The following is a 15,598-nucleotide window of genomic DNA, read 5'->3' as shown; positions in this document are numbered from 1 at the left end:
GATGGATTACCGGGGCTCAAAAAGACTGGTTGAGTGTGTGGGGGGGGGATACATGCCCCTCCTCTCCCCTCTTTAGTTGACTTTGGCCTGTTTACTGTCCACAAGTGCTTACTTTCTGTTACATTTTGTTTTGATCTTGTCACATTTGCTGCACATTCAAAGACAGAGGTCAAATGTCAGGAAATGTCTTCAGCGAGGGCTTGGCATTTACTTTTCCTTCTCTGACTTCAAAGTTAGAGAATTTATCTGACAATCTCACTCACACACATTCCTCACATCTGCAAAAGCAGAACTGGAGGTCGCCCATTCGCCTACATCGCACCCAAGACATGGAACAACCTCCCTCAACACATCAAAGCCTCCTCACTTCTTGGGTAGCACAAGAAGCTGAAGACCTAGCTCTTCGTATACATCACCATAGGCACCTCACACCTACCCAAGCACCTGGATACATTCTCAGGTGATTAGTATGCTATACAAATCATTATAACATAATCTGGAGTTGTACAAGGAAAGGCTTTTTTTGTAACAAAATGTAAACGTCTGTAAATTAACTGTGCAGATATTTCAGAACAAGGAAAGCACATTTTTTGTTATTTTGAAGTGTAGCTGAATATGAACAAAACAAATCAATATACTAGGTGATGCCATTTCCAAACATTGCCTTTTGTGCACTCTATAGCCTTAGCAGTAAAACTTTGTGCCTGTGAGAATGTAATGGTCATTTCAACTGAAAATGTGTTATCTGTACTGGCAGTACGCTACCACATCATGCATACTCCACAGTACACCACTCCACTCCACTCCACTCCACTTCACTACCCCACACTATGCACCTTCACAACACCCCACTCCTCCACAACACGACACTCCACCACAACACGACACTCCACCATGACAACACTCCACCATGACAACACTCCACCATGACAACACTCCACCATGACAACACTCCACCATGACAACACTCCACCATGACAACACTCCACCATGACAACACTACTCAACAGTATCACCACAACACGCCATGCCACGCCACAAAACTCTACTCCACGGCCCTCCACTCCACGCCACTTTTCTCTTGGACACATTATTCCACTCTACGACACTTCACTTTATAACACTCTGCCTCTCGCACATCACAGCACTCTGTCATGCCACTATACGACATTCCACTCCACTTTACAAAACTTGACTCCACTACATAATGCCACTCCACTCTATGACACTCTACCCCATTCACTCTGTACCACTCAACTCTGACAATCTACTCCACTCTAAGACACACTACTACTCTGTACACAACTCCCTCTACACCACCCCACTCCAATCCACTCTGTGACACAATATGCAACTCCACTCTAATCCATTCTATGCCATCCACCATTCTCCTTCCACAACACTACGCCACTCCACTCTACACAACTCCATGCCACTCTACTCCACTCCACCCCAATCTCCTCTACGCCACTAACTTTTAGCAATGCTGAACAGCAGCCACGCTGTTGTAAAACATGGTTAAAACACATTGGCAAAGCCAATAGCTCTTACATAGGCGAGACCTATTGGCTATGTTGATGCTTGTTTGTAATTATGGGTAACAAGGCACTTTGAATAGCTACGTACATTTTTTTATTTTTTTTTAAATGGGAAGTTGGGCACGGGTTGGACACAACTTCTCACCCTATTGAAATAGTGTTGTTTTGTAAAGCAAATAGTTTTAAGACTAAGGATTTTCCGCTCAATTAATCTGATTAACAGATCAATATGACAAGTGGATAAGCGAGGGTTGTGTGAGTGGTTATGGGTGTTTTAGATTGAAGTGGTGTGTGGTAGTTTGTACAGGAATGTGGGTTATTGGATTGTGGTTGGTAGTTTGGAGTGGTGTATTAGTGAAGTGGTGAAGACTGTGGTTGTTTGGAATGGAGTGGGATGTGCCTATTATTGTGAATGAGATGGCTTTTTGAAGTTAGTGGGCTCCGATTCTGGGAGGCACACTTGTCCCAGGAAGATATGACTATATCCATCCAAAAGCAATGGCGGGTGGATATGATCACCACGGGGCAGTAATCTGTGGTTGAGAGCGAAAAGCTGAAAAAGTGTTCTGTCTTTTTAAATTGCTTTGATTTCAATGCAACGTTTATTTTATTGATTCAATGCAGAAAAAGTAATACAGTGGGGGTGCAAAACTCTAACCGCAGATCGCTATATGGGGAAGAATATCTAAAACTGTGTAAATATTGTAGCCTTTCTGACCCTCTGTAAGTACAAAGCTTCGTTATTCCCAAAACAGGATAAACTGTTACCAAAAAGAGGTTACATACAAGGAGGCTGTTACTTGAACAAAATAGTCCCAGAAGAATACTTGGTTGTGTGCTCTACCAAGAGTTTAATTTTTACTGTGATGGCGGAAGCAGGAGCCTCGGAGGGGAAAGAGGCAACTGAAAAGGAGAGTTAAAATGCAAGCGCTCGTGTGTTTACAAGAGAGACATTTCTTACTGTTAAATAAAAAATGTTATAATGAAAAGAAACTAAAGATCCCTATGTTGGCATCATGTGTCGTACACCTCTAAAGTCACATTGAACCAAGGTTTTATTTTTTAATTTCTTTGCCCTCGGGCCCAAAAAATGGACACAATTCATACACTCGAGTAGTGGCCATCTTGACAAACTAGTATAGGTGATATGAAAGGCAAATGGAGTTTTCTTGCAATATATGATGTAGGGTATTAAATGTTCGTATGCACATGCGTTTGACATTTATTAAAAATGTATGCATTTGGTTACGTTACACACTCAATATTTCCATGCAATTTCAGAAAAACATTATGTTTTCATTTTTTTCAGGCAATGGATAGTAACATTGGACGTGGAAAGCCTTTATTCAAATATTCCAAGCAAAGGTGCAATTGAAGCAACAAAATGGTTTATAGAATCATTTAATATCGATTGCAACATGCCTTTTATCTTAGACTGTCTTAACATCATTTTGGACAACAACATCTTTGAATTTAGAGGAAATCTCTATAAACAAATAAAAGGAATGAGTATGGGCGCTTCTTGCGCCCCAACAATTGCAAATATCTATGTGGCCCACTTCGAAGAGAAGCACATTTTTAATGAAGTGGCACCATTTTTTGAATCGGTATTTTACTGGTCAAGATATATCGATGATATTATCTTCATCTGGGATGATAATGAGGACACACTACAAGAATTCATATTGTGGCTAAATGCCTGTGACTCCAATTTAAAATTTTCGGAAAAAATTAGCAATTCTGAAATAGAATTCTTGGACTTAATGATTAAACACCATAATGGACAGCTGGTTATGGACCTTTTTGTAAAACCCACCGCGCGGAACACACTCCTTCATTACAGCAGCTTTCATCCAACATCACAAAAGGACAGCATCCCCTTCAGCCAATTCCTTAGACTGAGGAGGAATTGTACCCATTTATTTGATTATGATGAGAGGGCTGCTGTAATGAAGGAGAAATTCAAGGAACGAGGTTACCCACATCGATTAATACGCGAATCATACAAAAGAGCAAGATATTATGATCGCCAGCATCTTCTAACAAACATCAAAACCAAACGGGATGCTGGTTTGGTGTGTGTTACCAGACACTCCTTGCTAAATAATCAGATCCGCCAAATCGTGTACTCTAATTGGCATGTGTTGAATGTTAACAAAACTAGCATTGATAAGATCCCCAAACCCCTTTTTGCATATAAAAAGAATAAAAACATCAAAGACCTAATAGTCAGATCACGAATGCAAACAATAAAGGAAAAAACCCAAAGAAATATTATTACCGGGGCTCCGGTAATAGGCAACCACAAATGTGGAATATGTTAAATCTGTCCACAAGCAATTGAGACTAAAGATCTCAAGTTTAATGGCATCTTCATTTCCTCAACTTGCATGACAAACTGTAAGACCACGAATATTGTATATTTACTTATCTGTCCATGCAATAAGGGGTATGTCGGGGAATCCGCGCGGTCGGTGTATACCAGAGTCACGGAACACAAATCAGCGATCCGCACAAGAAAAATGAATGCTCCTCTAGTAGCCCATTATGTGGACTATAACCATAAGCCGGAAGAAATACGATGGACAATTTTGGAAAAAATTGTGGCAAAACCAGGAATTGATGTAGACAAAATTCGGCGTAAACGCGAAGTATACTGGATATTTATTTTGGATACTGTAAGATTGGGATTGAACTCTGACATTCCTTGGGAAGAAGCAATCATATAATGGGTTGATATATCCCCTGGTTTTCACATACATCCAGATAGTACCCTAAAGAGAGACACCAAATGATATTTATGTTTCGAATGGTGGGAAATTACGAAGAATTGCACCAATTGCGTTATTTCCGACCTTGTTGTTTTTATATACATGTTATGATATAAATAAAAACTATAATTATCAGAATATCATTATAAAAATAAAACATGTAAGAAAGAAAGTCTACTAATATGAAACGTATCGTCTCTCTCCGTGATCAAAGGATGGAGAGAAGAAGAAACTACAAACTAGTCCGTTTTCTATTATTTCAACTAGGGAGGATAAGCCTATTTCGAAATACAGGACGATATATATATATCTACAACTTAGCCCGTTTTCTATACCTCTGTCTAACCAGGAAAAGCTTGGGTTTGACAATTGCGTTATTTCAATGCGCCATTTCGCTTTTAGATGTTTAAAACCCAGTCCGCTTTCTATAACGTTGTTGAATCAGGAAGCGTCGAGGTAAAACATCCCCGTCATCGTATTGCGCCAAACAAAATCAGATCGGCTGCAATACATCGGCTTAATTAGGCGAAACCAGGGCCATATATAAATGCCGTCCAGAAACATTCTGTTTGTAGAGTGAAGACAAGCAGACGACATCACAGAACCCCGAGCGATGAACGGCAATAAACATACGAAGGTATGTTCCTAAGACAGCGAATATTGAGCAGCATTGTTACATCTACTATGCAGCCCATTATAAATATAGGGAAGAAGCTTACTGTTATCTCTCTTCCCCTTTAGATAATTTGACTGAGTAGAGCGCTAACCAGAAAATTCACCTTAAAGATATATAACAGGTAATATCTAGACTATCTGTTAACTAAAAAACATTGTTAGTATCCTTGCGAGGGTCAGCGTGTAAAACACAAACTGTTTCTATGGTTCCAGAGAGCGAAAAATAAACAACAAGGGTGTCTCGGGCTTCGAATATGAATAATGAACACTGATCCTACAGAGCAGGTCGCCTACATTTAAGCCAAGTTATTGTGGAGATACTAATGACCATCGATTTTATTAAACCCTTAAAGTATAGTTCTAGCAGCAAGGAGCTCACTATAATTTGAGATCAAACCTACAGCGGGCCCTGCACTGAATATTTCTATAATGTCTTAAAACATGCGATACCTGAGTCCTGACCCATTTAAGACAATCAAGGCCAAACCTAAAAAGGAAATAAGTTAGCAAACCCAATCAATGTTATCTAAAAATCTAGGTGGCAGCACCCTGTTATATAAAACTAATTATATTAAAAAAAAAAAAAAAAGGAACTAAATGTGGTTGTGTGTTTTTCACCTCCGCATGAAAAAGTAGGCAGAATCAACAGCGATACTGAAGAACAATTATTTATACCAGCATTAAACCATTTGGGACCTTGAAAAAGAAATCCCATAAGGTATTATAATTTTGTTTTAAAAAATTGGCTATAAATCCCCTTATGATCTGCCAAATATTTAGCCTTCTGTACAATCCCTCCCTTTCTTCTTTCAGTATAAACGAATCACTGCAGTCAAAACTAAGGACCCTTTGAGGAATATCAAAGTGAAATACCATCCAATATCACGGATGTAAGTAACAGCAGGTTTACAGAAATGTCTTGTTGCTATAAAAAGCTTGGCATTTCTCTTTCCCCCCCCCCCTTTTCCTCTTTTTTCTCTTTTTCTTTTCATCCCATTTCTGTAACCTGTGGTCTATGTGTAATGAACGCTACATAAGCAAGAGAATGAAGCTAGTATCACACGAGCAATGTTAAATATAGTTTTTGTATGATACAAAAATATATACAAGGATATCAGAGAGTTTGTTACCTACAATAATATGAATGTATATTAAACTTGAATATTTATATAAAGACTAGGAGAGACGATGTAATATATGTTAATACAAGCTGATTCAAATGAAATAAGGTCATTGCTGCTATATGTATCAAAGAATAGAATATTCACTGACCCTTTAGTGTGCTATGTAAAAGAGAAGACATAATAATGTATTGCATAAAAACGGCTGATATATATTTATATATCTTTTTATGTATCTTTTTGGGTTTAGGTGTTTGTTGCACGTCACTATGTCTGTAGTTTACGAATGACGGTCTCCTGACGAAGGCCCTTTGGCCGAACCGCGCGTAGTTCCATTCCACCGCCTTGCCTTCCTCCATACTTCCATCGACCGAATATATCGTATAGCACTATTTATATGTATTGTTATTATGTATTATCACTGTTTTTCTTTGTCTGCACTAAGATGTGAATATATGTAATACATGTATTTATATGAATTGTATATCCTGTTTTATTCCTAAAAAAACAAAAAAGAAAAAAAGCATTATCAATGCAAAAGAAAAGATAAATAAATCAAATAAAATGGCTTCTTAATTTTGATATATCAATATGTCTCAGTCAATAGTCATTTAAAGTCACACAACGATATGTGCACCATTCGGGCGGTATAACTATTATTGGTTTGCTATATTTTTCCTTTATCTAATTCATTTTTTTCATACCAGAACACGATGCACTACTTTCCTTCGAAGACAAGAAAAACAAAGCAGTACGGAAAAAGCAGCAGCCTCGTGGGGAAAGAGGCAACAGCAAACGGAGAGTTAAAATACAAGCGCTCGTGTGTTTACAAGAGAAAATTTATTACAGTTGAATAAAAACATTTTATAATGAAAATAAACAAACGATTCCTCTGTTCACTCCGTCCTCCGCCAAAGTCATACTGAAACAAGGCTTTATTGCGATTTCTATGCCCTGGGTCGTAAGTCCCAAAAAATGGACGCAATGCGCCTGCTCAAGAAGTGGCCAGCTTGACAAACTAGGTTAATTCAAAAAGCCTATAAAACAAAGATGCCTCATTTAAATGTATTAATGGACAAAAAATGAAAACAGTGCTGTAAAGCATAAAGGTGAAAAACTCTTTCTTTACAAAGGCAACAAAGGCATCTATTAGGCGCAGATCACACTTCGTAAAGGAGTGGATACAACATGTCTCGATATGTACTGCCTAGGCGAGACTTAAAAATTAACTCAGGGCTGTGTGCTACTCTGAAAGTGTGTGGGAGCTACTGGTAGCTCGGATCGACACCATCCTTGGGTAATCTCCCTGCGATAACCCATCTGAAAATCCCGGTTGAAGATAAATGTAGAGAAGCTAGGATTCTCTCTGCAGCATACAAATCAACTTTAATTTTTATGCTGAAATTTCCAAACTCTCATGATTGAACCGTATCTTAAGTTTATAACAAATGTCCACCACAGGCTTCTCCTAACCAGATTTAGCTTCAATTTGATGCATTTTTAGAACGTTTTCCTGTGAAGAATTTAACAGAGAATGTACCTTGTTGACCTTGTGATAAATAATCTTCTCAATCAACCATTCACTTTATTTTTGTTTCCCCATTTTTCTGAAGCACCAAGGAATCGTTTTTTGGTGCAGTTATTATGTAAAAATAATTTTAGATATCATAGGTCTGCCTTTATATTCTTACAAAAGCTTTCTTCAGAAGATATATGATTAGCAAATGTTAATTTAATTCAACATTCAGCTAAAGTTAGGAGACCGCTGCTGCAATTGTAACAAGGGTAGTAACAAATCACACCATGAAACGCTATGAATTATTGTTTTAAACAATGTTTTTAACATGCATAGATTGTTAATGGTATTTGTTTTTTTAATTACATTTCTTATTTATTGACTGTTTTTATATGTATCTTTTGTGGCAATTTTGTTGAATAAAGAGTATTTTGACTTTGACCTCACATTTGATATTACAAATCGCATCATAGACTACATCACTGAGGCATCATTGAAGACAGGCATGTTTCATTGATTTCTCATCCAGAGGTAATAAGAATGCAGAGACTTGTAGTTTTATTTTGTTATTTCAATACTGTCGTACAAGTCCCATTTGCCAGGACTGGTTCAAAATCACACTTGTGTCATGTGAGCAGGTTAAAGGTGTGCCGTTCATGCTTTTTGTGATGTTTACAACTCTCTTAGGCTTTTGCCTCGTGAATTCTTAGGCACTAGAAACCTCTGATGTCTTTATAGGACCTAGGCATATGGTAGCTCTTCATTTCTGTCTGTACATAAACATGTATGTACACATGTGTGAGGACTGAGCATATGCAAGTATACATGCACCAAAAAAAAGAAAAGGGGAGGCATTTTTTTTTAATATCATGTGACAATTTTTGAGACAAATAAAAATGTGATCTATCCCTCAAACCTCGGGACAACACAGTCATGACATGAGTTGAATAGAGTCACAATGAAGGAAACGGCATCTAGTCTGTCTTTTTTTCTAATTGCTCTGATGGCTGCTTCCTAACCCCTACAAACCTGTAATCTGCAGCTCGTCTGGCGCCAGAGTGCAGCTCCCACCACTCAACAGAAACCATAGCCACATTTCTTGCAGGTATCGCTTGTAAACATCCAGAAACTCAGAAGACGTTTGCGACTCCGCAGCTCTTGGTGCCTTTTAGAAACACCACACACCTTTTGCACCCTTGAATTAACGGGAACAATGGCTGATGCAACAGGGTACCGCTTCTTGAGGAAACATGTAATTTAGTAGCAATACAGCTTTAGAAATTATGTTATGTCTACTCACAAATTCCCCTCTTGGGAAATCAGCTAAAGGGTAACTGCTCTAGTAGATGTTTTGGGGAAAACTATCACTTATATTCCCCTCGCAAAGAAACACCTTCCTCGAGAAAAATGAGGGATAGTTTTATTCTCCTGAACTGAAATCGTTTTTTACTCTTTAAAACAAGGCTGCTGGAGCCCACAACTTGCCAATATGCCGTAAAATAATTCAGTGCAGGCATCAGAGTGTAACCTGCACCAAGCATTACCAGATCACTTCTTCTAAGCCACACATTATGCTCCCTAGTCTGCGTTTTCATTTTTAAAAAGACTACGATTTGTAATCTGGATTTCTACACTGACAGCAACGATTTGTACAACGAAAAACCACGAGTAGGTATGGTGTTCAGTGCCTACGGAGAGATCGGGCAATCACTCCTGCAGCATATCATATATTCAAATCCGAGCAGGGTGAAAACAGTCTTTAATCCTTGGGATATTGACAAAACTAGTGCAATTAAATCAGGTAATAGGTTAAACCTAGCTGTACATAAAGCGTCAGCTATCTTGCGGGAAGGGCGACATCTAAATAAATAGATAATTATTGTAAGGGGTACAGAAATATTTTAATACATGTGCTGGGATGTGCCCTTCAGGAGTGGCTACTGTGGTGGGCAAAGGAGCTATTGTTTTCTGAGATGGAGATTCCTTCTTGCCTGCGAGAGTATCTCTCCCAGCTACCCGGGTTACCATCAGGACCTGAGGAAACTCAGCTGTATTGGCCATCTAAGGAACTGAATTCAATGTAGCCCATTGGCCCTGGAAGAGGGCGTAGAGGCAGATAGTGGTACTCCTACCCGATTGTGGTATGTGAGAGGCTATGAGGAGTCCAATGATTAGCCCTGCACTGGAAAAGGGCACTCTGTTCTCCTGTGCTGCTCCGGTTGACATCCGCAGAGGATGGGACCAATTTAGCAGTCAGTGTTATTCCATGAGCAAGGGGGACGTATGCTTGTGGCACTGGTCTAAGTAAGGGCTAGATCCAAGGTATGCCTTAACAATGTGAAGTTAGGGCCACAGAAAGGACACATACATCTTCATTGATTAATGGAGCCACCTAGGGGAGAGTGTCCTCTCAAACAGACATGAACCTTAGTAGACAAGAGGTGCACTTTTGCCTGGGGGCTTTCCATCATTTATGCACCCACAAATCTCTGTTCTGATGCTGCAAGGGAGGATGGATGAGCTACTTTGTAGCTTGCTACTCTGTTGGCCTGGAGACAAGCCCTCCAGATGCCAGCCCAGAAAGTATATTAGGTGGCTAGGGAGGCCGGCACCTTCATTAGACTCCGATGTACAACTGTCAGTGCTCTCTTTAGCTTAGAAACGTGGAGCTCCATCACTTTACTCATCTAATGTCTGCTACTGTGCATGCTTCCAAGCACACCCAGCCTACATCCATTGCAGAACATAACTGGCTCGAAGGATGTTCTAATTTCACTCTGTATTCCAAGAATGGTCTTGAGAGAGACAATTAGCCATCAGACCCTAGAAGAGAAAAGACCATCTGTGCTGGTAGGAATCCCTGCACCACATAGACTAACTGCTGCTTTGGCACGAAACACTGTTTGGAATTATGCCACCTATTCAGACTGAAGGTCTACATTATTTGTTCTTGAGATTGTGGCTGCATCCAGAATATCACCTGCACTGCATCAGACCCTTCTTTCCAACTTGTGGTTGCAACTCTCCAATCTTCATATCTGTCCCCCATATTAACACCTGTCATCAGGATGGACCCAGGCTGTTTCACCACTACCGACCACTGTGCAGACTTTTTACTTCTTCTGACTGTTACCACTGTTTGGGCCTGTAACTCTACTCACGTCTCAGGGTAACATTTAACAGCGCAATCCTGGGGAGGTCCGAGTGCACCAGGCGAAATTGTTAGGATATCAGACCTACCAAAACACACGGTCATGGCTGCCGATATCACTGGGTAGGAGTTAGCATGAGCTGGAAACCCCTGTGCGTGAGTTTCAAGCTCATCTTTGGAGCTGGGAAATGTGGATGTCCATGAGGGTTTTTGCAAACTCTCCAAGACATTGGCTGACATTGCCAGCAGCCTTTGAAGCTTTTGGTTTGGGTGTGGGGATGAAAGGTCAGTTCTCAGCATAAAGACCCCGCCCCCCTCCAAGACCCTGCCCACTCATGCCTCCTAAAAGCAAGGGGCTTAGATTTCCACCACTTCCACTGCCCATTTGAGTTCCCACCTACTCTCACACAGTGAGATTTATCTGAAAGTTGGCAGGCCTGTGATTAAGATAGTTATTGTGCATTGGTCTGATTTAATCTTTAATGTAATAGGTGCAGAAAGCAAAGAGTTATTGATTTAAATCCCTCAGTATCTAGTGTTTTTAAGGTACAAGGTGTATAGCGCGATATGTATTATTTATGGCATACTATGGTGCCAATATTGCTCCCATTGCGAATTCATATGATCCTATGGCGTCACAGAGGTTCTGAGCCCTGTGGTAAGGTGCATTCAACCTACACTCATTCAACACCGAGGGGTTAGGGGGAACGCTGTACAAACTCCCATGGAAGCATCTGCCATGGCTTTATTCCTACCTCCTTACTTTGCGATGCTATTCCGGCTCATTGCATTGTCGCTACATGTCATCTCAGTGAAACCTTTTGCGGAAATTCCAATTCACTTACCTGCTTTTGCTGCAGCAGCAAGTTTAATCCCACATGGGAATGGCCAACAATAAGAATTGTTGAGCAACCCACAACAGACATACAGGTAGATTCATGAAAGAAAATTTGGCTTGCAAAGGGCCAGATTCTGCGAATCTGGCCCTTTGCGAGCGCAATTTTTGCATTTGGGATTCATCATCCCAAATGCAAAAATCGCTAATTGCGAAATCGCATATTTGCGAGGAATTGCATTTAAGGAATCTCTATTTGAGATTCCTTAAATGCAATTCATGAAACATTTAAAAATTGCGAATTCGCAAATTTGGGCCACTATTTACCACGAAGTCAAACCTCGTGGTAAATAGCGGAAACTTAGAAAAATGCACTTAAGTGCATTTTTCTAAGTTGTATGTTACACACACACATGTCCCAAGGACATGTGTGTGCGTAACACCAGCATCCAAGGTCATTTCAGGGGTGCAACAGGGTGTCCTTTGGACACCCCTGCACCCTTGAAATCGCAAAATCAAAATGCGAATCGCTAATCGCGATTCGCACATTGATATGTCTTCCCATTCATTCCTATGGGCCTTTAGGCCCATAGGAATGAATGGGGAGTTATTCCTTATTTGCGATTAGCAATTAGCTAATCGCAAATAAGGAAGCTGTAGAAATCGCAATAAATATTGCGATTCCTACATGAATCCCGTTTTGCGAGTCTGTAATAGCGATTCCTTATTATTCGCTATTACAGACTCGCAAAACATGCCGATGATGAATCTGGCTGATAGATTGGTAAGAAGTTTATTTCATGAAGATGATGACATTCCAATAATTAACTAGAACATCTCCGGTGCGCAAGCTGTGGTTAGCATGGCTCTGCATAACGGTCCGATTGTCCAGAGTATACATTTCAAATGTTGCTATTGCAGATCGCAATTTTCAACATTAAAAAAAATTTGGTGCTTTAAAACATATTTGGGAAACGGAAAAATAATGCGAACATTATTGGAACGATCTATTTTATCGCTGCACTGTACTCTTTAGTAAGAACACTTCCAATTCTGGCACCTTGTGCTGCTGCTTTTATGCATTTCTCCTCTCTATTCCTCCTAAAATTCAAACGGCTGAGAAGATTTTAAGGCGGTCCTCCTGATGACTCCACATATATCCAACATTTCAGTTGTCAGTGTGAGGCATAGACAGGTGAGATTAATCAGAAATTAGAAATGACGCCTTGAACATGAGAATAGATGGTAACCAGTGAAAGAAAGTGTATCCATTCCTTTTCAATCTCCCGGGATAATATGCAGCATTTATTAAACGGAGGCCGATTCCTTATTAACTTACATAAAAACTAAAAAATGTGCTTGTTTAAAATCGGCAACTTGCTGTTTCTAGGTCACAACTCTGGATTTTCAAATCGGTTTAGTAGATCAAAAGCACAGTTTAAGAGTTCTTAGATACAGTTACTCTAATAAGCAAAAAACTGCATGTTAGCACTGACCAGATGGAATCTAAAAAGTGGGTAACCAAGCCACTCTTCTCTTGACTGAGACACAAGCAGCTCATGGTCCACTCATTATAAAATCTATCATAACTTTCATCGAACGCTCAAGCTGCTAGGTGTTACTGTAAAGGATCTTTATTAGAATGAACATGGGAGGAGCAACCTATAGCAAATATGTCTGTAGAGGAACACAAACTCAGGTTCATCTCGTAATTCTCTTCTACCCAACAACAATACAGTGCGGCGCACGGTCACCCACATACAGAGGAAGTGCAAGAAAAGCCTTGTGTCTGAGCTTAATGTGTTAAAAGCGAGCTTACTCCCCCCGTCTGTCAGATACATGCCTGGGCATCCCCTGTATTCACTGGAAAGGCAGACTATTTTTGGCTCTCATTACGTTTGCTACCCTCAACAATCAATTCACTGACATTGTCTTAAGAGCCCCATAATGCACATCTGCTTCCAACACGGGATTTGCAATGTAGATGAGATCTGCATGTTGCTAATAATGGGAAAATGGCAGCTGATCCCCCCTCCTGTCATTGTCTCCTAGCAACCGACAAGCAGGCCAGCTTACCTTCTCTGCGTCTTGCTCGAAGAGCCGTAGTTGGAAACACTGATCCAGCTTCAGCTTGCGCACGTGCCACATCTGATGCAAATGCTGCCGCGTGGAGTGCAGTTTATCCAAAAGGCTGGTGATCTTTGGCACCAGACTCTGGAAGTCCGTACTTCCGGGGATGCAGTTCCTACCAGAGAAGCCATCACCACACCGGATACACTGTAACAGCCTCTGGCCTTCACGGTCCAGCTCCTCCACGGGAGCCTTGAGCACTTTCTTTTTCAGCTGCGTGTGTTCATCGATAAGCCTACGTGAGCCCTCCACGTCCACTGGAAACTCTTTCCTGGCCAACATCTCCTGAAGATCTTCCAATCTGGATAACAGATGGATGGCGCTGTTGAAGAACTCCTCCAGCGCCACCCGCAGGTCGATCCATTCGTCGTGGTTGTAGTCCAAGGACCCCTCGAATTCATCCGTCAGTTGAGAAGGATCCACCAGCTTTGAAAGGCCTTCGACGGACACCATACTGGTCTAAATACAAATAAAAGGCCACAAAAGAAATTTATTTAGAAGCTCAAGGATGAAATCACGCAAAGGAACACAAATTGTAAACATGCAAGAGGAACAAAAACGGTCTTATTCCACCCAGTAAGTCAACTCAAAGCAAATACTCAAACTTTTCCCTTACATAGGCATATGTTAATGATCACGATACATATTTCATCACTGGTCGCTGTCTGCATTAGAATATGCATCTTACTGAGATCTTGATCAATGGTCAACACATTACAATGATATGCTCTTTTTTCTCTAGCAGAGCATAAGGTCAGGCTGGGCATGAAGAGGCTCTTAGGTACTGCTCACGGGTTTATGATAGTACCCAGCCTGCAAACCCTGCAGCAATATTTCACTGTCAGATATTAATGGCTAGCAGGACAGTCACTAAAGATCAATTAATGACTGCATTTATTTTCATGGGTAAAAATATGCTTCTGTAAGTTGTTTTGGAGAATACAGTGTCTTTTATTTCTCCTTTCTCGTCTTAACCAGCATCTGACATTAATTTCGCCAAAATCTAGGCATGATGTACAGTGTTTTCCCAATCTGGGTTTCAAAAGACAGCAGAATTGTAAAATTAAAGCAATACATGTCCTCTTTCTGAAGCACACCAGAACCTAACAGAAGGTTGTTTTGTTTACGTTCTGTCCTCATTTACATAGTGCCTCTGTTTTGTGTAGTGACAACAAGAGGCGGATGAGTCACAGAACGCTCAAGCCAGATACCTGGCTCTGTCTCAGTTCGAGGTCATCTTGGGCCCTTGAGCACAAAACGAGCCAAGCCTTCAAATGGCTTCTGCCCGCCCGGAACCCACGCATATACCTCATTGTTCAATCGTGCTCTCCGACTCCCCAGATATCCTGCTAGTAAGGGTCTGCCCAGCTCTGCCCCACCATGGTCTTTATACAGATGGGAAGCCCGTCTGAACGCTGCTCACTGTTCAGGTGGCATTCAAAATGCAAAAAGCTTGCTCAGTGCGACCTTTGTCATGAAAGTCTGGTGGCTGAGCTGTGCCGTGTGACACCTGGGATCAATCTTTACTTCCTCAACTCACTTGAGGAAATAGTGTAAGCCTAGTCAATTATTTTATTTTACAGTGCTTCTTTTTCCTTCATCATCACGAATGACAGCACCTTTAAATACATGACCTCAGGATATGTATAGTAGAAACATTTCTCTCTTTCCTTCTCCCTTAGCTCAGTGTCACTGGGGCTTCAGAAGGAGGGAGGGGTAAATGTTACTCAGCTCCTGGGTCTGCCTGGCTTGGTTGAACTACAAAAAAGAAGTTTACCCAAGGCGGGGAGAACCAGGGACAGATTTCTGAGAGGCTGCTTTCACAGCTCTTGCTGGGAATGATCAACAGTTATCAGCCATG

The 15,598-nt window shown here is 40.7% G+C and overlaps 1 protein-coding gene across 6 annotated transcripts in view; it reads right to left on the bottom strand.

Annotated features, from left to right (window-relative positions):
• The window catches only part of KALRN (kalirin RhoGEF kinase), a 1,598,314-nt gene that overhangs the window by 1,053,322 nt on the left and 529,394 nt on the right, over window positions 1-15,598 (bottom strand). For all 6 annotated transcript variants that reach the window (XM_078682047.1, XM_078682045.1, XM_078682043.1 and 3 more), the window contains exon 5: window positions 13,684-14,196. In XM_078682047.1, the coding sequence (XP_078538173.1) occupies window positions 13,684-14,196 (513 nt within the window). The remainder of the gene's footprint in view (window positions 1-13,683; window positions 14,197-15,598) is intronic.

Source organism: Lissotriton helveticus, chromosome 3_1 (genome assembly GCF_964261635.1).
Source record: "Lissotriton helveticus chromosome 3_1, aLisHel1.1, whole genome shotgun sequence".
NCBI lineage: Eukaryota > Metazoa > Chordata > Amphibia > Caudata > Salamandridae > Lissotriton > Lissotriton helveticus.
Note: the sequence above shows the minus strand (reverse complement) of the source record. Positions and strands in the feature narration are given on the sequence as shown.